This window comes from Zootoca vivipara, chromosome 4 (genome assembly GCF_963506605.1).
Source record: "Zootoca vivipara chromosome 4, rZooViv1.1, whole genome shotgun sequence".
Classification (NCBI taxonomy): Eukaryota; Metazoa; Chordata; class Lepidosauria; order Squamata; family Lacertidae; genus Zootoca; species Zootoca vivipara.
Window position 1 is genome coordinate 95,781,718 of NC_083279.1, and position 21,970 is coordinate 95,803,687.

General features: G+C 47.0%; 1 protein-coding gene across 2 annotated transcripts; it reads left to right on the forward strand.

The window, feature by feature from the left end:
• Positions 1-401: 401 nt before the first annotated feature.
• Positions 402-18,522, forward strand: SERPINH1 (serpin family H member 1). Of its 2 annotated transcripts, XM_035115856.2 has the most exons (6): positions 402-624; positions 4,293-4,336; positions 11,331-11,983; positions 13,951-14,049; positions 15,030-15,262; positions 16,931-18,522. In XM_035115856.2, the coding sequence occupies exons 3-6, from the start codon at positions 11,353-11,355 to the stop codon at positions 17,231-17,233; spliced, it is 1,266 nt and encodes a 421-aa protein (XP_034971747.2). In that variant the 5' UTR covers positions 402-624; positions 4,293-4,336; positions 11,331-11,352; the 3' UTR covers positions 17,234-18,522. The 2 variants fall into 2 exon arrangements, with proteins under 2 accessions (XP_034971747.2, XP_034971748.2); XM_035115857.2 differs by lacking the exon at positions 4,293-4,336.
• Positions 18,523-21,970: the final 3,448 nt, after the last annotated feature.

The following is a 21,970-nucleotide window of genomic DNA, read 5'->3' on the forward strand; positions in this document are numbered from 1 at the left end:
ATTATTATTATTATTATTATTATTATTATTCCACGTTGGTTGGGCAAAAAGATTCCTGCATTGCAGGAGGCTGGATTTGGTGACCCAGCTCTACAATCCCATGTTTCTATAACTATAAAGACAGTTTAAAGCAGCACCGTGACCAGCACATGCATAAAATCAATTCCTTTCTCCTGCCTTGCCTTTCCACTTAGGACTGGGGGTGAGGTGGTGCGTGGGGGGGGGGAGAACAAGTCACGTTTGCAATTGCAGCGTTTCAAGAAACCCTTCGCTTCTCGTACCGAACTGCAGAGAGAGCTTGAAGGACGTGGGAGGGAAAAGAAGACAGAGCGACGTCTGTGCGCCCGGGAGCTGATTCCCTGGAACGGGACTCTCTATAGGACCCTGCAGGGCCGGGAGGGAGCAGCAGGAGGTGGAGAGAGAAGAGCGCTGCTCGGGGCGGGGGGGCCCAGCCTTTTCTGCAAAGACGCAGCTGGAGAGCACTTTTTCCTCTCCCCCCCCCTTTACAACTTTCCAGAAGTTTCTCTCGCGGGGTTATATAGCCCCCTCCTCCGGGCCGCCGCGTCGCAGAAAGCGCAAAGAGAAGCCCGGCTTTCCTTTCGCCGCCCGAGCGCCATCTCCGAGGTGAGCGGGGGCCCCTTTTGGAGACTTTTTGCGCAACTCTCGGGGAACCCAGCGCGGCTTGCGCGCGTCGCGCCGCTTATGGCTCCGAGTGCCCGCTCACTCGGCAGTAAGCCCCTTGACCTTCAGCGGGACTTCTTTCCATGGAAGCGCGAAGCTTCCTTTAAGGCCGGTTTGGGAGCTTTCCTTTTTTGGAAAGCCTGCGTAACTTGGGAAAGTGATTTTCCCTCTCCCTGCGGGCGGTTCTCCTGCGCAAGCCCCGCTGGGAGAGGCTTTGGCAGGAGAACGGCCCGCGCCCGGTTAGCCTCCTTAACCCCCGCTTGCCCCAGGCGTGAATTCGGATTAAGGCTTAGGATGGAGTTTGTCTTAGATTTGAACTGCGCTGGGGCGTAGTGCGGGGACAGTTTCCTCTCCTTTTTGCAAAGCTGGATTCCTTTTGTAGCTGATTCATTTGACTCTGCTGTCTTTTTGGGGGTGCGCGGGACCTTTGAGACGCGTCGGTGAGCCGTCGAGCTCTCCTTATTTGGGGAAGGTGGCCTTTTCATGCAACGCCTCCGGGCTCCCCATCCAGGATCACAGAATGATAGAGTTGGAGGGAACCCTGGGGGTCATCTAGTGGAACCCCCTGAAAATACCAATATGCAGCTGTCCCGATCAGGGATCGAACCTGCAACCTTGGCACTATCAGCCCCAGGCTCTAACCACCCTGAGTTATCCAGGCTATACTGTACAATTAAATGCTTTGGGCGGGGGCTGCTGAGAGTGATGCAGCCAGAGGGCAAGCTTGGTCGACATAGCTGCCAAGTTATCCCCTTTTTTAAGGAAATTCCCTTATGCTGAATAGGCTTCCTCGTGAGAAAAGGGAAAACTTGGCAGCTATGTTGGTCTCTAGAGTCCAACACCACTCCCCACTTTCGACGACGCTCAAGTGGGGCGCATCTTGCACTCTAGGATGCGCCTCGCCGTGCGCTCTGCAGGGCGCGCGTAATGCCTGCGCGCCCGCTCGCTTTAGGACCCGGCTTCGGAGATCGGATGCCGAGAGGGACCCCGGGGGTCTCCTGGAGAACAGGCGGAGCAGGGAGGATCGCGAGGTCGCACTTTTCGGTGGGGGGAGCAGCAGCAGCCGCAGCCGCCGCCTCCCCGTCTCTCTTCCTCCCCCAGCGCTATTCCTGGGCCTTGCGAGCTGTTTGGCTGCAACTTTTGCCGGCAGTATTAAGCCTGCTCCGGTTTCCTCCCGGCTGCTGCTGACTGCATGGAAAGATTTTTGGAGGAAATGTACCCCCGCCCCTCGCGCAGGGGGAAAAAAAAGTAGCAAGGGCTTCCGATTATACAAGCCTGGCCTCATAGAAGGGATGGGGGTTTTTGTGGTAGCGATGTGGTACTAAACTCTGCGTTCAATGGCTAGATTGGGGGAGGGTGCTAAATGTCGGGTTATTCCCCCCCCCACCCGCGATGCCCAAAGGTCTCAAATGTGGGGTGGAGTGGCAGGCACCCACTAAACATTTGAGGATGGCAGAAGAAGTGGGAAGAGGGAGAGGGGGCACAGTCTCGCCAATGCTAAACACATCCCATGAGAGAAGTTTTAAGTGCCTTAAAAGGTAGGAATAGACCTGCTTTTGGATGAGACCCAAAGTCCTTTGGAGTCCAATATCTTGCTTCCCGCAGAAATCAGCAAGATGCGCCCAGAAACCAGGACAAGGAGGCAGCAGCTCCTTTAACTTAACGTGCCCTTAATATCTATATATTTCAAAATCTGTTGTCATGGGACCAAAACAGCTAAAAGCTGCAAGCCCCACTAACTGGGGGGGGGGGAGTATAAGTCCCTCCCAAAAGAGAGCAGAATGGGCATCTTGGTCAGTGTGAAGTGTTTGTGGTTTGGAATCTCCAAAAATAATTCCATGCGGTTCATCCCTTCTTTGTCTGGATGAATAATTACAAAATGTAGAATCATAGCGGACAGACTTATTTCAGGTCCAATGTGGTGTAGTGCATCTACAATAGGAAACGAGAAGTGTAACCCCAGCCTCCCTTTTTGCCGTGGGAACCCAGAGTTCCCCCTGATAAGCAAAGCTTAGAAAGGTAAAAGAAGCCAAGGTCAAAAGGGTGCATTGTGCTCTCATGTACAACTAACAAAATGTTACCTCTTTGCTAAAATGCAGCCGCAGAGACATAACGGTTTCTTTGTCTGCAAACCCATAATCTGTGTTTGTTTTTTTAATTTTTGAGGGTCGGATCTTTTGGTAACCCGAGAAATACTGTTAATGTTTCACGTGCAAACCCTGATATCCAAAGCAGAATGCCAAAATGGTTATCTTTAAAATTAAGGGATGTGTCCAGCCCTTGTGGAAAAGTCTAAACAACATAGCGAGGACATTTAGGATAATGGCTTCTATTTTGACGGGTGTGTTTTGTGCAGCTCAGCATCTCCCCCCATCCCCGGTCACTCCTTTTAAAACGTTTTGCCGGTTTGCCAAAATAAACCAAGTTCCACGAATGCCCAAATTTTGCGATGCGTACGAATAAACAATGGGCCATATTTGTCTGAAATGCTTTTTTGCAGAGGGGTAATTTCTGCAGACTGCACCCGGCTTTGTTTTAGATACGGCATACCATTGCTAACTCTCCCAGTGTCTGGTCTTGCCTCGGCTTGCTTACGTGGCATGTGGGGGCAGCCGGGGACAAAGGAGGGGCTCGATTATGTGCTGAGCGCTGAGAGAACGCTGCAAAGGATGCAGTGTTTGACTGTATGAGCTGCCAGAGGTCGATTTGTGCATTTTCCAGCTTGCCCATTCGGCTGGGGAAAGTTTTAGCGCACTTCTGGAACATGCTACATATTTATTTCATTTCTGCCACACCTTTTTATATGCTCCAAGGGACCTTTTTATGACTGAGTGGGGATTCGAACCCTGGTCTCCCAGGTAACCGCTGCAACAGCTCAGTAGAGGAAAAGCACCAGCATTTTAAGATTCAAGTGCATAACAAACACCACAAGATCTACCCATATTTTGCATTCCGCAGCTGGTAGCTAACCGGTTTCCTAAAAGGTGGATTTAAAATGCTTATAATTGCATATTTAACATTCCCAATGCTGGTAGCTAACTAATTTCCTAAAGGGTGGATTTAAAAAAAGTTTAAATCCCAGGACTCCCAACTCCAAATCTCACAAATTGCTCTCAAAGCACCATCAGTTTGGTTGAGAAAAGGAGGAGGGTTACTCAGTTAGGGCACCCAAATTCTTTTCCCCACATATCTATGGTCCCAGGGAGTTCCACAGCTGCTGGCCCCACCCACCTGGCCCTGAGGCCCCACCCTCTTTCTTGGAAGCCCTATCCACATTAGAAGTGGGAGGGGCTATGCAAAACAGGGAGGAGGCCCGCACAGGCATTGGCTCGCAGGCAGGGATTTCAGAGGGGCGGCCGCGTCACTCTGTGATTGGTTCCCTTCCGATTTCAAAGTCCGCTTGGAACGGTGAGGTCTAGAAAGTTGGTTTCCTGCAATTAAAGGAACTGCTCCAAACCTCCTACCTAGCAGCGCTCTCTGATTCCTTCCTCCTTCCTGGCCCGCTGACATGTAAACTGTAATTTCTAAAACATCCTGTTGATCTGTTCTGTGCAAATGTTCTCGGCTTGGATCCTTGAGGGAACTGCCTGATTTGTCTTGTTTTTTTTCAGAATGAAAAAGCCAAACGTTGACCACACTAAGAGAAAGTTCCAAGGTATCTTTAGAAGAACAACAAAAACCCTCTACACTTGTCACACCACACATCCAAAATGAAATAACACTTAAAAGCTAGCCTGTAGCTTTTAACGAACCTGGGTTAGAATGATAGGTTTGAAGACTTAAGTCTTCTGTCTTGCCCTGAGCCATGGTAACCTGGTCCAGGAAAAGCATCCAAAATAGCTAGCTTGGCCCAGCTGTTCATATAGAATCATAGAGTTGGAAGAGACCACAAGGGCCATCCAGTCCAACCCCCTGCCAAGCAGGAAACACCATCAAAGCATTCCTGACAGATGGCTGTCAAGCCTCTGTTTAAAGACCTCCAAAGAAGGAGACTCCACCACACTCCTTGGTAGCAAATTCCACTGCCGAACAGCTCTTACTGTCAGGAAGTTCTTCCTAATGTTTGGGGTTGCCATATTTCAAAAAGTAAAAACCAGAATACCCCAAAAGTTGTAAAACTTTTTGGGGGGGAGGTTGCGGGGGAAACCACCTAAACTTGTTTTTTCAATGAAAAACATAATAATAATAATAATAATAATAATAATAATAATAATAATAATAATATATTTATACCCCGCCCATCTGGCTGGGTTTCCCCAGCCACTCTGGGCGGCTTCCAACAGAAATATTAGAATACACTAATTTCTTAAAGATTAAAGGCTTCCCTAAACAGGGCTGCCTTCAGATGTCCTCTAAAAGTCTGGTAGTTATTTTTCTTTTTGACATCTGGTGGGAGGGCGTTCCACAGGGTGGGTGCCACGCACACACAAAAATGCTTTTTCGATTGAAAGAGCGCTGCCTATGCAAAAAGAAAAAAGAAAAGTTTCAACCACCTCCTTGAGTTGCACCTAATGCTTATTTCCCTGTTCAATGTAAAATCACCTTCTCGAGAGTTAAAACGCTTTTCTTTGCTGGGAACCTAATGTAGAGCCTCGACATTGCCTCCTTTCTGAAAACCTTGTGGGTGGTGGAGCGGCAGGTCTGTAAATAATTGGGTTGTCGGTTCACAACCCGGAGAACGTCTTAACAGCTCTGCAGACACAGGAGGGAGATTCAGGTGAAGAATAAGCGTAGATCCATAGAATCATAGAGTTGGAAGAGACCACAAGGGCCATCCAGTCCAACCCCCTGCCAAGCAGGAAACACCATCAAAGCATTCCTGACATATGCCTGTCAAGCCTCTGCTTAAAGACCTCCAAAGAAGGAGACTCCACCACACTCCTTGGCAGCAAATTCCACTGCCGAACAGCTCTTACTGTCAGGAAGTTCTTCCTAATGTTTAGGTGGAATCTTCTTTCTTGAAGTTTGAATCCCCTTCCTGGATCTTCGTCCTTCTTTGCTGCAGAGCTATTGGAGACTGAGAGTTCTGCAGTCTGGCAACTCCAGGCGAGCTCACTCTTAACATTCTCAAGAACAAGCAGTTTAACCCCAGCCGTAAATTACTTTGCTTCTGTAGCAAAACCTTTTGCCCTCCAATGTTTTTGGACTACATATCCCATCTTCCTTGACCGTTGGCCATGCTGGGAGATGGAGTCTGGAGGGTGTCAAAAATCCCTGCTCTGAGCCAGCCTTCCCCAATCTGGCGCCCTGCTCCAGATGTTTCAAATTACAACTCCTCACCATCATATTTGGCTCAATCATATAGAGGGCCCGAGGTTCCCCTGTTCCTGTCTGTCGTGTCCAAACCACTAACGCTGTTTGCTTAGCTGCTGAAGTCCAGTTTTTGCTGCAGTTTGAGAGTGTTAGCTGTGCGGACAACAGAGGAGTAAATCTTTGCTACAGCCGTCTTAGGGGATTTGTTACTGCTGAGTGTGCAGCTGGAGTGTCTGCCCCCGTTGCCTTGAGCATAGCTGCAAAGGCACCAGCTGCTCAGACACATTGGGAAAGACGATGAAACTCTTAAGCTCGGGGTCGTTAGTTTGATCCCAATGTTGGGCAAAAAAATAAAATCCCAGCTCTATGAGATCCAAAGTGACTCTACAGACTTTTGCAAAGTGGACATTGCAGATCCTAGTTACAGGTAGGTAGCCGTGTAGGTCTGAGTCGAAGGAAAATAAAAAAATTCATTCAGTAGCACCTTAAAGACCAACTAAGTTTTTATTTTGGTATGAGCTTTCGTGTGCATGCACACTTGATTGCAGATCCTGTTCTACCAGATCTAAACAGGGACTGGTTTCAGCCAGATCAGAATATAAGCCTTTTTCATCTCCATCCCTGCTCCCTCCCAACCACCGCCACCGAAAGACCTTTTTAACTATCCGCATTGCTCGGAACTATAATTTGACCCCCCACGTGGAAAGCTGTGCTATTTCCAGGAGTTAATTGCAGAGGGCCTTTTGCTTCTGTTTTGCCTGCCTGCGTGGCTCTTCTCCCCCCCCCCCGCCCCCTTTCTGCATGGAATGTCCGGGGGGGGGGAGGCGGGGGAAATGGCTTCTTCCACTTCCTTCGCTTTGGTTTATTCTGCTGCATGCAGAGTACATAGCTCAGACCCCACCCTTGGCTACCTTCCAGATGGGATCAGGGAAGAAAAACGCAGACCTGGGAGCAGATGGGAAACTCAAAAACAGTTTCGTCTGAACTGGCCCTTGCCAATCTGGTGGCTTCCAGGTGTTTTGGAACATCTGGATGTTTTGGACTCTCCTTCCTGGGAGGTTTTAAAGCAGAGGTTGGGTACCCATCTGTTATGGATGCTTGACCTGAGATTCCTGCATTGCAGAAGGTTGGACTAGATGAAACCCTGGGTCCCTTCCAGCTCTAAGATTCCATGGAGAGCACCAGATTGCTGAAAGGCGGAATAATAATATTTAATAATAATAATAATAATAATAATAATAGATAAAGGTAAAGGACCCCTGACAATTAAGTCCAGTCGCAGATGACTCTGGGGTTGCGGCGCTCATCCCGCTTTACAGGCCGAGGGAGCTGGCGTTTGTCTACAGACAGTTCTTCTGGGTCATGTGGCCAGCATGACTAAGCCGCTTCTGGTGAACCAGAGCAGCGCACGGAAATGCCGCTTACCTTCCCGCTGGAGTGGTACCTATTTATCTACTTGCACTTTGATGTGCTTTCGAACTGCTAGGTTGGCAGGAGCTGGGACTGAGCAATGGGAGCTCACCTCGTCGTGGGGATTCGAACCGCTGACCTTCTGATCGGCAAGCCCAAGAGGCTCAGTGGTTTAGACCACAGCGCCACCCGCGTCCCTGTAATAATAATAATAATAATAATAATAATAATAATAATAATAGATAAATAGTATTATTTAGGGCACTTTTTGAAATCCAAAGAGAAATACTGAATGAAGCTGAACACTGGAATATTTGCAACAGGTGGAAGAAAGTGCTTCTTCACACAGTGCAAAGTTTAGCTATAGAATTTGCTCCAGCCGGATGTCATGATGGCCACCAACTCGGAGGGCTTTAAAAGAGGCTTAGACAGAGATGGAAAGAAGATAAAGTCCTGACCAGAGAAGAATGGCAGATCGAGTCGATGGGTTATGCCGAAATGGCAAAAATGACCGGAAGAATCAGGAATCAGGAAGACCAAAATTTTAATAAGGAATGGGGAGAAATTTATATTTTATCTTAAAAACCATTGTAATCAGTTAAAATCATTAGTAGGATTGGAATAACACTTGTAGTTTAATGGTGAATTTTGGACACAGTGGAGAGGTAAAAGATTTGGATTATCATAAAAGATGCAGGATGAAATGATTAACAACAGGACCCAAAAAGGGGACAAGTCCAGGAGATTCTTTGGAATCTTGTTTTTAATGTGTTTGTAAAACTGTAATTTGAAAAACCAAATAAATAAAATAAAATAGGGTCAGGCAAATTCACAGAGGGTCTCAATGGCTACTGGCCATGAAGGCTGTGCCTTGCCTTCACAGTTTGAGGCAGCAATACTTATGAATCCCAGTTGCCAGAAACCACAGGAGAAGAGAGGGCTTTTGTGCTTGAATCCTGCTTGCTGGCTTCCCACAGATGAGTCCCTGGCCTGATCCAGCAGGCTCTTTTTATGCTCTCTTGGCTTTGTGCTCCTGTTCGGCAACTACTTTTTAACCTCTCTTGAATCGAGAAAAGGGACAAAAGTTAGTGGCTGCTCTGTGCATCGATTCGACCCTCCGCGTTTGGTGGGAATATCTGGATTCAGGGTTCTTCAACAGGCAGTTCAGTTGCTGCTATTAATCCTGCGCCATTGAGGCACTTAGCCAATTCGGACAAATCCGAATTTGTGTTTCACAACCTGTTCCAACCTTCCTTAAAGCTGGTGTCCTCATGTCGCTGGACTCCAAGTCCCATCGGCCTCACCTGGCGTAACGAGCGGTCGTTGATGATGAGATGTAGCCGGAGATTGGATTTGGGACAGATGTGCTGCAGATGTTCTATTATTGCAACATCCAGTTAGCCCTGATGCAGTCACAAGAGAATCTCCTCCTCCTCTAGGAGAGGTTGCCTGTTGCCTTGCTGCCTGAGTCTGTGCTCTGGGATTTAAATAAATAATCAACACCATTCAGCCAGAAGTATTTCCCAAAACGACGGCTGATGCAGAAACACGGGGGTGGCTAATTCTTAATTTTTTTGCATGCTGAAATGAAGCCTTTTCAGGTGCGGAGAGAGTAGTGGATGCATCACATTTTTAATTAAAGGGAGGAAGAAGATTGTGATACGATTTTTGGGGGAGAGGGAACCATTTCTCAGAATTGAAAAGTTCCCTCCCATGGCCCTACAAGGAAGTGCAAATAGCTGCATGTTGACATTCGGAGATTGCAACAAATTTCTGTCCTTTTCCTCCACAGCGGGCAGAACTCTGCAAACCTCCATCATATTCCTCCTTTCCTCACCTTTTCTCTAACCCAGGGGTTCCCAACAAAATTTCCTCGAAGACCCCTCATCGAGCCGCTATTGTGACAAGGACCCCCATTAATTCCTAATCCTAAAATTAAAAAGTGAGAGCCAAATTAAGAGTCTTTTTATATTTTATATTTATACGTTTTTTACAGTTACAACAGAGTACTCCATCAGTATACAGTTAGTTTTAATTTTCAGTTCTTAATGAGATGAGTTAAATCTGTCCTTTGAGTCCATTATTTCTGAAATATTAGGTTCCAAACTTGAAACTTTCACTCTGAAATCCGACCGCATGTCGAGCTGATTCCTATATTTGTTTTTCATGAAACACATGGAAGAAAATGCTTGCTCACACCGATATGTGGTTGCAAATGGAAGGATCTTTTTCATTGCCTTATCTCCAAGGTTCTTGTAGTCCTTGCGGCATACAGCAGAACTACTGCCTCTATCTAATTCTAGTTTTGCACTAGACTCTGCTCATGCAGGAAGCGGCCAAAACAAAAAATCTGTTATCATACGAAATATATTTAATATATTTTTTATTCTAATAGGATCTTGAGGACCCCACTGGCATAGCTCGCGGACCCCTGGGGGTCCCCGGACCACCTGTTGGGAACCACTGCTCTAACCCGATGGCCCTAAATACTTGCGGGGATGGTGAACCATTGGCCGTCTAGATATGGTTGGACTACAACTCCCATCACCCCTGGCCATTAGACATGCCTGATGGGAACTGGAGCTCAACTCCGTTCCTTTGTAGGGATATGTCCTCGTTTTGCACCTCTTACTATTTATTGGCCAAAGGTGACTTGCAGCAACTTGCAACCAACCAAACAAAAACCCACATTGGAACAATAAAAGCCCCCTTGAAACAGTACATTAAAAACACCCCGGCCACTTTTCCATCACCATTTTGAGACGAGGAGACCAGAACCACATACTGCATTCCAGAAACGGCTTTACACTGAGCTGAGCTGTTGATTCATGGACCTCTATATTGTCAACTCTGACTGGCAGCAGCAGCAGCTCTCCAGGATGTCAGACGGGACATTCCCATCCCTAGCTGGAGATGCCGGGGATGGAACCGGGGACCTTCTGCATCCATCAGTCCATGCACAAGCTTCTCAGAACTATGCAGGATGGATTTGATTCAAATCAAATCAATTTAAATCACGATTTAAATCATTAGCCAGTAAGACTTGATTTAAATCTCTCTTTTTTTACAGAAAGACTCATTCTTGCTGGTATAATTTTAATATTTACAACCAGATGAAGGTTTCGTTTTGGAATAATACATTTTCAGAGTAGTTTTTACAGTTCTATCCAAAATGACTGACTTTGTTATACTATTAGAAATAATTGGACATAATTATGAAATTTGGACAACTTCTGTCCTTTATTGGAAGGAGAAAAATAATCATTTCTAAACAATGTAAACAATTTATTTAACAAAAACAATAACATTATAGCATATGTATCCATGTTTCTTAACTGATGTGGTTAAGTGGTTTTCTTAATTTTTTTAAAAAAACTTAGTTTTAGCACACCATGAAAAACTTTAAACAAATCCTTATTTCCTGATGAAAAGCCTTTGGACTATAATGTAACTTAAATAGAAAACTATATTTAGAAAGATTTTTTCCCCCTCCAAACGCATTTTATTTAAAAAATCTGATTTAAATAATAATAATAATCCAATTTTTTTAAAACAATATTTTTTAAAATCATTGATTTTTATCCACCCTGGAACTATGTCCCAAAACCATCTGATTTATAGATTATTGATAGCTAGCTTTTATGGCTTTTAATGGCTGCAGGTCATTCAATAGTCACCCTCTTCCCAATGCTTCTACATCAAAGAAGTTACCCAACATTATTGCTTCTTCCTTCTACCAGATTACACATTAAAGGCTACTTTCGGCCATCAAAGAGCAGAACAAGAGCTAGAGGGGAAGCAAACAGAGTCAGGAAGAAAAGACCATGTCAGATCACTAAACTCCTCAAAATAAAATTGTCTTCCAAATAGATTGCCCCTACACCTGCCAGCGCTGGCTGTTTTCTTCACCCATAGAATAAGTCTCCTGGTTGGAGGGAAACAGGATGGCTCAGCCTCACTGACCCTCGCCTTCTGCTTCCTTGCAGGCTCAGCTGGGTCCCAGCGTCCATGGCAGCCACCATGTGGATGATCCGACTCCTTGCGCTCTGCGCCTTGGTCCTTGCCGTTCCCCCGGAGGACAAGAAGAAGAGCGAGAAGAAGGCTTCCTCCGGAGACAAGAAGCTGAGCGACAGGGCGGCCGCCCTGGCCGACCGCAGCGCCACCCTGGCCTTCAACCTCTACCACGCCATGGCCAAGGAGAAGAACATGGAGAACATCTTGGTGTCTCCGGTGGTGGTGGCCTCTTCTCTCGGGCTGGTGTCCCTGGGCGGCAAGGCCGCCACGGCCTCGCAGGCCAAGGCGCTGCTCAGCGCCGACAAGCTGAACGACGACTACGTCCACAGCGGCCTCTCGGAGCTCCTGAACGAGGTCAGCAACTCCACGGCCCGCAACGTCACCTGGAAGATGGGCAGCCGCCTGTACGGCCCCAGCTCCATCAGCTTCACCGACGACTTCGTCAAGAGCAGCAAGAAGCACTACAACTACGAACACTCCAAGATCAACTTCCGGGACAAGCGCAGCGCCCTCAAGTCCATCAACGAGTGGGCCTCCCAGACCACCGACGGCAAGCTGCCCGAGGTCACCAAGGATGTGGAGAAGACAGACGGGGCCCTCATCGTCAACGCCATGTTCTTCAAACGTAAGTGGAAGCCGGCGGGGAGGGTGGGTCCGGGTGCAAGTCCTGAGCTCTTGCTGAGCATGTGGGATCCAGATAGGAGTGGTGGAATTGTTCAGCCAGTAGGAAGAGCTCTACTGGATGAAACCAAGGGTTTCTTAAATGGAAAACGAGCGAGGTCCCAACCAAAGAAGAATGGCCACTTAAGTTGACAAGAAAATGCGCAGCTTGCAGACTTAATGTATAGAGTGAGAGAACAAGAACATGGGTTTAGAGAAGGTTGGAAAATGTTTATTGAATACAATCATACCTCATGTTACGTCTGCTGCGGGTTACGTCTTTTCCGGTTGCGTCCCGCGCCGAACCCGGAAGTCCCGGAACGGGTTACTTCCAGGTTCGGCGTGTGCGCATGCGCAGAATCGCTAAACCGCACTTTGCACATGCACAGAAGCTGTAAGTCGCGCTTTGCGCATGCACAGAAAGCACTGAATTGCATCACGCGCGGGCGCAGATTCAGCGCTTCAGGATGCGGCCTTTTCATGTTGCGAACGTGCCTCCGGAACGGATCCCGTTTGCAACCAGAGGTACCACTGTATATGGGAAAAGTGATGGTGTACAGCTGAAAACGCTGGCAGCGTTAAGATAAATTCAACAAGGTGTATAAGTTTTGATGGATGCTATAATGGACTACTGAATGGTATAGTTTTTGTAAAATATGCAGGGATTTTGCAAAATGAACCATGGAAAGAGAAGAAGGGAAGTCTTTGATATCTTAAGAATGTAAAAATGAATACAGTCGTACCCTGGATCTCGAACACCTTGCGACTCAAATGTTTTGGCTCCCTGAAACCGGAAGTGAGTGTTCTGGTTTGCAAACTTTCTTTGGAAGCCAGGTGTCTTCTGAGGCTTCCAATTGAGTGCAGCCAATCAGAAGCCGCACCTTGGTTGTCGAATGTTTTCGGAAATTGAACGAATACTACTACTAATAATAATAATATTTATTATTTGTACCCCTCCCATCTGGCTGAGTTCCCCCAACCACTCTGGGCAGCTCCCAATCGAGTGTTAAAAACAATACAGCATTAAATATTAAAAACTTCCCTAAACAGGGCTGCCTTCAGATGTCTTTTAAAAATAGGATAGCTGCTTATTTCCTTGACATCTGGTGGGAGGGCGTTCCACAGGGCGGGTGCCACTACCGAGAAGGCCCTCTGCCTGGTTCCCTGTAACCTCACTTCTTGCAATGAGGGAACCGCCAGAAGGCCCTCAGTGCTGGATCTCAGTGTCCGGGCTGAACGATGGGGATGGAGACGCTCCTTCAGGTATACAGGACCTGTAGTTAAGATCTGCATTTAAAAGTCCCATTAAAAAAGAGGAAAACCCTTAAAATGTTCCCAAAGGTTTTGACACAACAACCGAAATAATATAAATAAAATGGAAGATATAGTGAATCAGCAACAGAGGTAGATCAATCAATTGGTAAAGGGCTATAACGAGAGATTGGCAATACTCTCAATGTGGGCTTTGGGCACATGCAAGAACGAGACGTCAACACTGTGGTAGCATTTGCTTCCTTTTAGGGGAAGGGAGTTGCATTGCTGCGGTGCCACTACAGAGAAGGCCCTGTTTTGAGTCGCCATTCAATAAGCAACACCTATTGCTGGAAGAGCATCTATTCAGGGTGCAAGCTGGCTGGCCCGGAGAGAGGCACTCAGATAAATACCTCAATCTCAAGCTTCTAAGGGCTTTGTGTATTAATATCAGCACGCTGGATTTGGCCTGCTAATGTAAAGGCCAGTGAAACACCCACATAATAAATAGTGTTAAATAGCATTGCCTGCAAGTGCCAGTCAAAATGCCAGCAGCTGTGTTTTGTGCAAGTTCCTTGTTTCTGGGTTCCTTGGTTCTGGGTTCGAATCAGATGCACGAGATACAACAAACTGGTCCGTCCTGCTGTTAACCGGCCTTCCTTCATCTCTTTGATTCTGCAGCTCACTGGGACGAGAGGTTCCATCACAAGATGGTGGACAATCGTGGCTTCATGGTGACGCGTTCCTACACCGTTGGCATTCCCATGATGCACCGCACCGGTAAGAGAGCCTGGAAAAGGAGGCCGGCCCCATTCTTGGCTGGAAAAGCATCAGTTTTAGACCGCTAGCACTTGCCAGGACATTACCCCGTTCGCCTCTGCATGGCTCCATCCTTATTTCAGACATGGTGATATATCAGTATCTTTGGCGATCAAGCCGAGTAAGATTGTCTTCCATAAACACGGTTTTAAAAGCGAGTCCGTAAGTGACTGTGGAGGCCAATTCTGGATCCACACGTCCTTCCACAGTGGGGACATAGGTTTCTGGGCAGGAGTTGATCACAGTGAGGGTTTGCCAAGCGTACCTTCCTCTTAGCATGTTTCTCCCTTGCGTCCCGAGTTCGAGTGTCTTCAAAGTCCACGACACCTTTGGCAAAGGCTGTTCTCCAACTGGAGCGCTCGCAGGCCAGTGTTTCCCGGTTGTCGGTGTTTATACTACATTTTTTTAGATTTGCCTTGAGAGAGTCTTTAAACCCCTTTTGTTGACCACCAGCATTACGCTTTCCATTTTAAAGTTCGGAATAGAGTAGTTGCTTTTGGAGACGATCATCAGGCATCCGCACAACACGACCAGTCCAACGAAGTTGATGTTGAAGAATCATTGCTTCAACACTAGTGATCTTTGCTTCTTCCAGTACACTGGCATTAGTTCACCTGTCTTCCCAGGTGATGTGTAAATTTTTTAGGAGACACCATTGACGGAATCTTTCGAGGAGTTGGAGATGGCGTTTATAAGTGGTTTATATTGTGATGTTTAGCTGGTGATCGATCACAATGTTGAAAAACAGACACCGGTCAGCCCTCATCCTGAACCTAAGTGGCATGACTGCTCTTTAGTTGCTTAATTTTTTCCCCTTCTTCTTGGTACTGTTTTGCCTTGCCTCCATAAAAACCCCAATAAAAATTCTTGCTAGCACTTGCCTGCTTCGCCCCTCGCCTGTCTCCCTGCAGCCGCTGAGTCATTCCCCTTTGTTTCCGAAGGGCTGTACAACTATTTCAATGACGAGGAGGAGAACCTGCAGATGGTGGAGATGCCTCTGGCGCACAAGCTGTCTAGCATGATCTTCATCATGCCGCACCATGTGGAGCCCCTGGAGAGGCTGGAGAAGCTGTTGACCCAGGAGCAGCTAAAGGCCTGGCTGGGGAAGATGAAGCAGCGAGCCGTAGCCATCTCCCTGCCCAAAGTCAGCCTGGAAGTCAGCCACGATCTGCATGTGAGTACCACCATTGCGTTGCATTTCGCTTTTCATTTGTACGCCGCTAGAATGAAAGCAATGGGACGCGGGTGGTGGTGTGGTCTAAACCACTGAGCCTCTTGGGTGTGCCGATCAGAAGGTCGGCAGTTCGAATCCCTGCAATGGGGTGAGCTCCCATTGCTCGGTCCCAGCTCCTGCCAACCTAGCAGTTCAAAAGCACAAAGTGCAAGTAGATAAAAAGGTACAGCTCCAGCGGGAAGGTAAATGGCGTTTCCGTGCGCTGCTCTGATTCGCCAGAAGTGGCTTTGTCATGCTGGCCACATGACCTGGAAGCTGTACACCAGTAAAGCGAGATGAGCACACAACCCAAGAGTCGTCTGCGACTGGACCTAATGGTCAGGGGTCCCTTAACCTTTACCTAGAATGAAAGGAATCTCTTCCTGTATACGGCTACTGCCGCGAGAGTACTATATAAAGGTAAAATGGTAAAGGATCCCTGGACGGCGACTATGGGGTTGCGGCGCTCATCTCGCTTTCAGGCCAAGGGAGCCGGCATTTGTCCACAGACAGCTTTCAGGGTCACGTGACCAGCAGGATTAAACCGCTTCTGGTGCAACGGAACACCGTGACGGAAGCCAGAAGCGCACAGAAATGCCATTTAGCTTCCTGCCAGAGCAGTACCTATTTATCTGCTTGCACTTTCTGGCATGCTTTCGAGCTTTTAGGTTGGCAGGAGCTGGGACAGAGCAACAGGAGCTCACCCTGTCATGGGAATTCGAACCCGCCGACCTTCCGATCGGCAAGCCCAAGAGGCTCAGTGGTTTAGACCACAGCGCCACCCGCGCCCCTTAATACTATATGCCCCCAAATGGCATACGAAAGAGGAGCGGCAGTTGAAATGGATGGAATATGAGTTGAATTTGCAACTCATAAAATTGGAGAACAAGACAAGACAGCCTTCAGGGATTGAAAAATGTTTATAAATTATTTTTTTAAAACATAAAATATTGTAAGCATGTTAAAAAGGCTAGCAGGTTCGGAGTCAGCTCAGCAGTAAAGGTTATTTTGAGAATATGGTGGAGGAAAGAAGGTTTCGAATAATTATAATATCCAGCAGTGATAGATAATTTGAGGAAACCATGCAAGGGTGGAAGGGAAGTTGATTATCCAGGGAATGTCTATTGGAAAATGTTCGCCAAATTGTATTTTATTTTTAGGGGGGGGAATTATATATACACAGTGGTACCTCGACTTACGAAGACAATCCGTTCCATTGCCGTCTTCATAAGTCGAAGTCTTTGGTTGTTGAAGCGCCCATTCTGCGCATGCACGAAGCGCAATTTCGCGTTTCTGCGCAGGTGCAGAATGCGCGCATGCATGGCGAAAATACTTCCAGGGCTGTCGACTTCGGAAGTCGAAACCTTCGGAAGTCGAGTCATTCGGATGTCAAGGTACCGCTGTATATACCGGTATACGTATACTGTACTGGCCTTCCTATATTACTATGCACAAGGTGGTTTATAAGCTGAAGAAACAATTAAACAGACAGCAAAGATCACAAATATAACAACAGTCCGATCCAATACAAAAAAAGTCACAGGAACTTTGAAATAACAGATCAGATAAAGCAATATGCAATAATTCATTAGACTATAATATATATATATATATGCCCTCATTTTCCAGAAACACTTAGCTGATCTTGGCCTAACAGAAGCCATTGACAAAAACAAGGCCGACCTGTCCAAGATTTCGGGCAAGAAAGATCTCTACCTCTCCAACGTCTTCCACGCTGCGGCCCTCGAGTGGGACACGGAGGGGAACCCCTTTGAAGGGGACATATACGCCCGGGAAGAGATGAAAAACCCAAAGCTCTTCTACGCCGATCACCCGTTCATCTTCCTGATCAAAGACAATAAGACCAACTCCATCCTTTTCATTGGCCGACTAGTGAAACCCAAAGGAGACAAGATGCGTGATGAATTGTAGTGTGTGAGCACAAATATGCCATTTGTGTTGGGTTGCGTTTTATTTTTTTAAAATGGGGGAATATGGTTTATCTTCTACAAACTGGTGCACCTCGCTAAAAAATATTGGAGGTCGTAAAACAGTGGGGAGTTTGGGTCAGGGAGAAGCACAGCTCCCAAATTTCGTTGTTTATCCCTAAAAGGGTGGTGTTCACTGCCCGGTGAGAGATCCTTTTAATTTGTAGGTGTTTTTGCTGCTGTTAAATGTGAAACGGGGGTACAACCAGCTACACGCAATATTTGGTCACTAATAGGTGAAATTCTGAGTTCGTACCTGTTACTTCCAAGACCAAGGAGTCATTGGGGGATGAATTAAAAGGATTTCTCATTAGCGCATTCTTTTGTCAGCTGAAAAGTCCACTTTGTTTTTAGTGGGGACATTTTCTGAAGTGGAAAATGATTCCAATTCTTTGTGATGGGTTACATAAAAAACCACTCTGGTCCCACTCTGGTCCCCAACACTAGGATTCCCAACTCCTGTAATGTCCCCTTAGTACCTGTTTCTCTGAAAATAAGCCGTAGCCATAAAACAAGCCGTAGCAGGATTTTTAGGCATTCAAGGAATATAAGCCATACCCCGAAAATAAGGCATAGTGATAGGCACAGCAGCAATGCCGGCCATGGCAGGAGGAGGAAGGGAAAAAAAATAAGACATCCCCTGAAAATAAGCCATAGTGTTTTTGTTTTTTGAGGAAAAATAAATATAATACGGTGTCTTATTTTTGGAGAAACACGGTAACTCTGGTGCTTTTCTTCCTAAGAGGCTACATCCATCATCGAAGGAACGAGCAGCTGAAGATTGCATTGGCGATGGGTGCCTTGTTTTAGCTTCTTACCTTAACCTCCCCATTTATTTTCTCCCTTTGTGCCAGGCTCCCCACTGTTGACATTCCCTTTTACTGGAGTTAACATTGGCACCTCCTGGCCCTTACTAGCAGCATTCGTGTAGTAAGGCAAGGAAGCGTTTGGGATGCCAAAAGAGAGAGAATGCCAAGAATAAGCCCAGAGGGGGGAGGGCGCAGGGCATTGGGCACAAAACATGGGCCTTACAGTGAACAATTCACACACTGAATCCTGGTGCTATTATACACTTCGGGAAGAGGGTCTGGGTGGGGAAGAGAACAGGGCAAAGCCCAATTGTGAGATGACTGAGTTGTGTTATGTGAATGCAAGTATCAGATGCCTTTATTTTCTACGGTCGCACAAAACCTTTGTCGTACGATTTTTTTGCAATAAAATATTTTTCGGTGACTCGTCCTAAAGCCCTTGAATTTAGCAGGAGGGTGGCTCAGGCATCCGTGCTTGCCCTATGCAGAAGTCACCTAACTCTCGAGGCTGTGCAGGTCCCTATGGGATTTCCAACACAGGCCACAGCACTCCCTTGCCCATAATTCTTACAGATCTATGAATACTGTGTGTTGATGCAGTACAGCGGAATGGATATAGGAAGATGCTTCCGACTTGGGCCGGTGGTCCAGCTAGCTCAGTATGCCCACACGGATTGGCAGTAGCTCCCCAGCATTCTCCACTGGCCTTACCTGAAGCCGTCTATGTGCAAAGCTGCTGCTTTGTCCCTCCGTAAACTGATGCACTAAACATCCATTGTTCTTCACCATGTGTCATGGTGGCTGGGGCTGAGTTGAGTCCAGCGTCAACAGAGAAGGCCCCTCAACCCCCTTTTGTAGGACCTGCCAAGGGCAGCTGCTGGCGCTACCTAGTTCCTCATCATCCACCACTCCAGAGATGACCCAGTACAGTTGTACCTTGGTTCACGAACGCCTTGGCACACGTACGTTTTAGCTCCTGAACGTGTTCCAGTTTACAGACGTTCTTTGGAAGCTGAACGTCCAACGCGGCTTCAAATCAAGCGCAGGAAGGTCCTGCTGCCAATCGGACGCTGCGCCTTGGTTTTCGAATGGACTCCCGGAACGGTTTAAGTTTGACAACCAAGGTACCACTGTATGCTTCTTGGGAGACACCATTGGCAGCTGGGATCGAAACTAGGCAATCATTTGCTCCAAGCCAGCCAGGCTCTTCTGTTCCTGATTCTAGTTGAGATTTTTAATTGCCGCTTCCCTTAAAAGTTTAGTCCCACACCTTTTTAAAAATCTGAAGCTTGGATCTCAGCTCTCGCATGCATTATCCAGAACACACCAACTCTTTCTTTACAGCACAGGTGGGACAACCTTAAAGAACCTAAGGACACTTAGGGTCTTCGTCCAACCGCCTGCAATGCAGGGAATGCTTTGGCTCAATGCGAGGCTCAAACCCACAACCCTGTGATTATGAGTCTCCTGCTCTACCAGCTAAGCTACATAAGTGTTCCAGCATCCTATTATGGGAAACTCAGGATTCGAGAGCAAGAGCACAACTGGCTTCTAGCTAGTGGTGTTCAGAAGCATTGATGCTTCCCCGGCATCTTCATCCAGATGCAGGGGTCAGCAAACTTTTTCAGCAGGGGGCCGTTCCACTGTCTTTCAGAACTTGTGGGGGGCCGGACTCTATTTTGAAAAAAAACCATGAATTGCTATGCCCCACAAATAACCCAGAGGTGCATATTAAATAAAAGGACACATGCTACTCATGTAAAAACACGCTGATTCCTGGACCATCTGCAGGCTGGATTTCGAAGGTGTGATTGGGCCAGATCCAGCCTCCGGGCTTTAGTTTGCCTACCCATGATCCAGAGGGACACTTGACCTCAAGGGAAACTCTGTGGGCTGCATGCCAGTTTGAGTGAAGCAGGAGGTCTGGCTTTCACAGAAAAACAAAACAGCATTTCTGTATACAGCAACACACACAACACACACGGCCCAATCCATCCAAAGGTCTTTCCACAATTCAAGGACACATTTTAGCCAAGTGGAAAAAAGCACACAAGGAGCTGGTATTGAGGCTTTTGTTGTTTTTTTTGACAGGAGGCATAACCTTATACACTTTGATTTTTCCTTAATCTCCTTTTAAAGCACGTTGGCGGCAATCTTATTTCCCATGGGACTGAATTGCATACCATACACAGTTCATGCGCTGAACACTGCCCCCCTCCCCACTTGTGCACAAAGACCTGACCAAACTGGTCACCACAAACCGGCTGATCAATCGATCAGGGGGGCTGCTGCCTGGAAAGCAAGCAAGGGAAGGTGTGCCGGATTACTGCCCTATTGAGGGAAGGCATGCAAGGCAGCTGTCTCCGATCGAGGGAAGACTTGGGACAGGGCTGGGCAGCAGCTCTATAGAGACCTCCAGGCAGCAGCTCCAGCACACACGAAAGCAATCTGCAGAGTGCGCTTGGCTTCGATCTCGCCTCGCCTGCTAGCCTTAAGCAAGTCATGGGGTTCTCAGCCAGTCTCAGGATTTGGATAGCGATGGCCCAACCTTGCCTGAGTGGGGTGTGAAAATAGCACACCTCCTCCTCTGCCCGAGCAGATCCTTCCATAGCCAAATAGTACTATCCACCCACAATAAGGGAGGTGTCAGCAGGCTTGGGGGATCCCTCAAAATTTACAGAAATACAAAAATGAATGAATTAAAAGCGAAACCCTCTAAACACCCCAATGAGAACAGAGCATGCTCAGTGGTCACACAATGCAGACTAAAAATTAAAAAAATCTGAAAATTAGGCAGGATGTTCAGCCAGGCCCGCGTGAACCAAGGCATGACTGGCTACTTGGCACCCTGAACAAGCATACAGTGGTGCCTCACTAGACGAATTTAATTCGTTCCACGGGGCTTTTCTTATAACGAAAAATTCGTCTAGTGAATCCCATAGGAATGCATTGGAATTTTTTTTTGCCCAAAGGAACGCATTAATTGAATTTCAATGCATCCCTATGGGAAACCGCGATTCGCTAGACGAATTTTTCATAAAACGAATTCGTCTAGCGAGGCAACCTCCGCTCGAAAAATCCTTTCATTAAGCGCCTTTCATTAAGCGGAAATTTCGTTAAGCAGGGCATTCGTTAAGCGAGGCACCACTGTTTTCCACATGAAGACATTTTGCTGCAAGAGAATCAGTGACAAGTCAAAATGGCAGCAGGTCTTTCGCTAAGAAGTCAGACTAATTCAAGTTTCCCACCCCTTCTCTACTTCCATCGGTTTTACAGGGATCCCTGGCAAAAGGATTAAGAAATTGCTTTGATTCGTACATTGATCTCAATGAGCTAGGATTGCTCATGTTGCTAACATCTAGGACAGGCATCCCAAAACTGCGGCCCTCCAGATGTTTTGGCCTACAACTCCCATGATCCCTAGCTAACAGGACCAGTGGTCGGGGAAGATGGGATTTGTAATCCAAAACATCTGGAGGGCCGAAGTTTGGGGGTGCCTGATCTAGGAAGTATTCCCTCCAATGGACTTTGCTTGAGCTAGTGACATCAGCACATAAATTTGATTTGGCAAAGTGCTGGGACACGGCTAGAATGCGATTTCTGGTTGGTTGGAATCTCAAAGAGTTACAGAAAAAGGGGCCGTAACTAAACAGCAGCTGTAACCAATGGGCAAAATGACTATCCCTTCAGCTTGAAGAAGATCGAGGTCGGTGCTAATGGAAGAATGTTCATGGGACCTTTTGAAGACATGGGTGACTCGAGGGTGAAATCTTGAGTTGGGGGTATCAAAAAGGAACAAAACTAGAAAGTTTCAGATATCGGTTGGCCAGGATTTAGGTCCCAGAGCAGGCAAAAAAAAGTAAGGTGAGCAG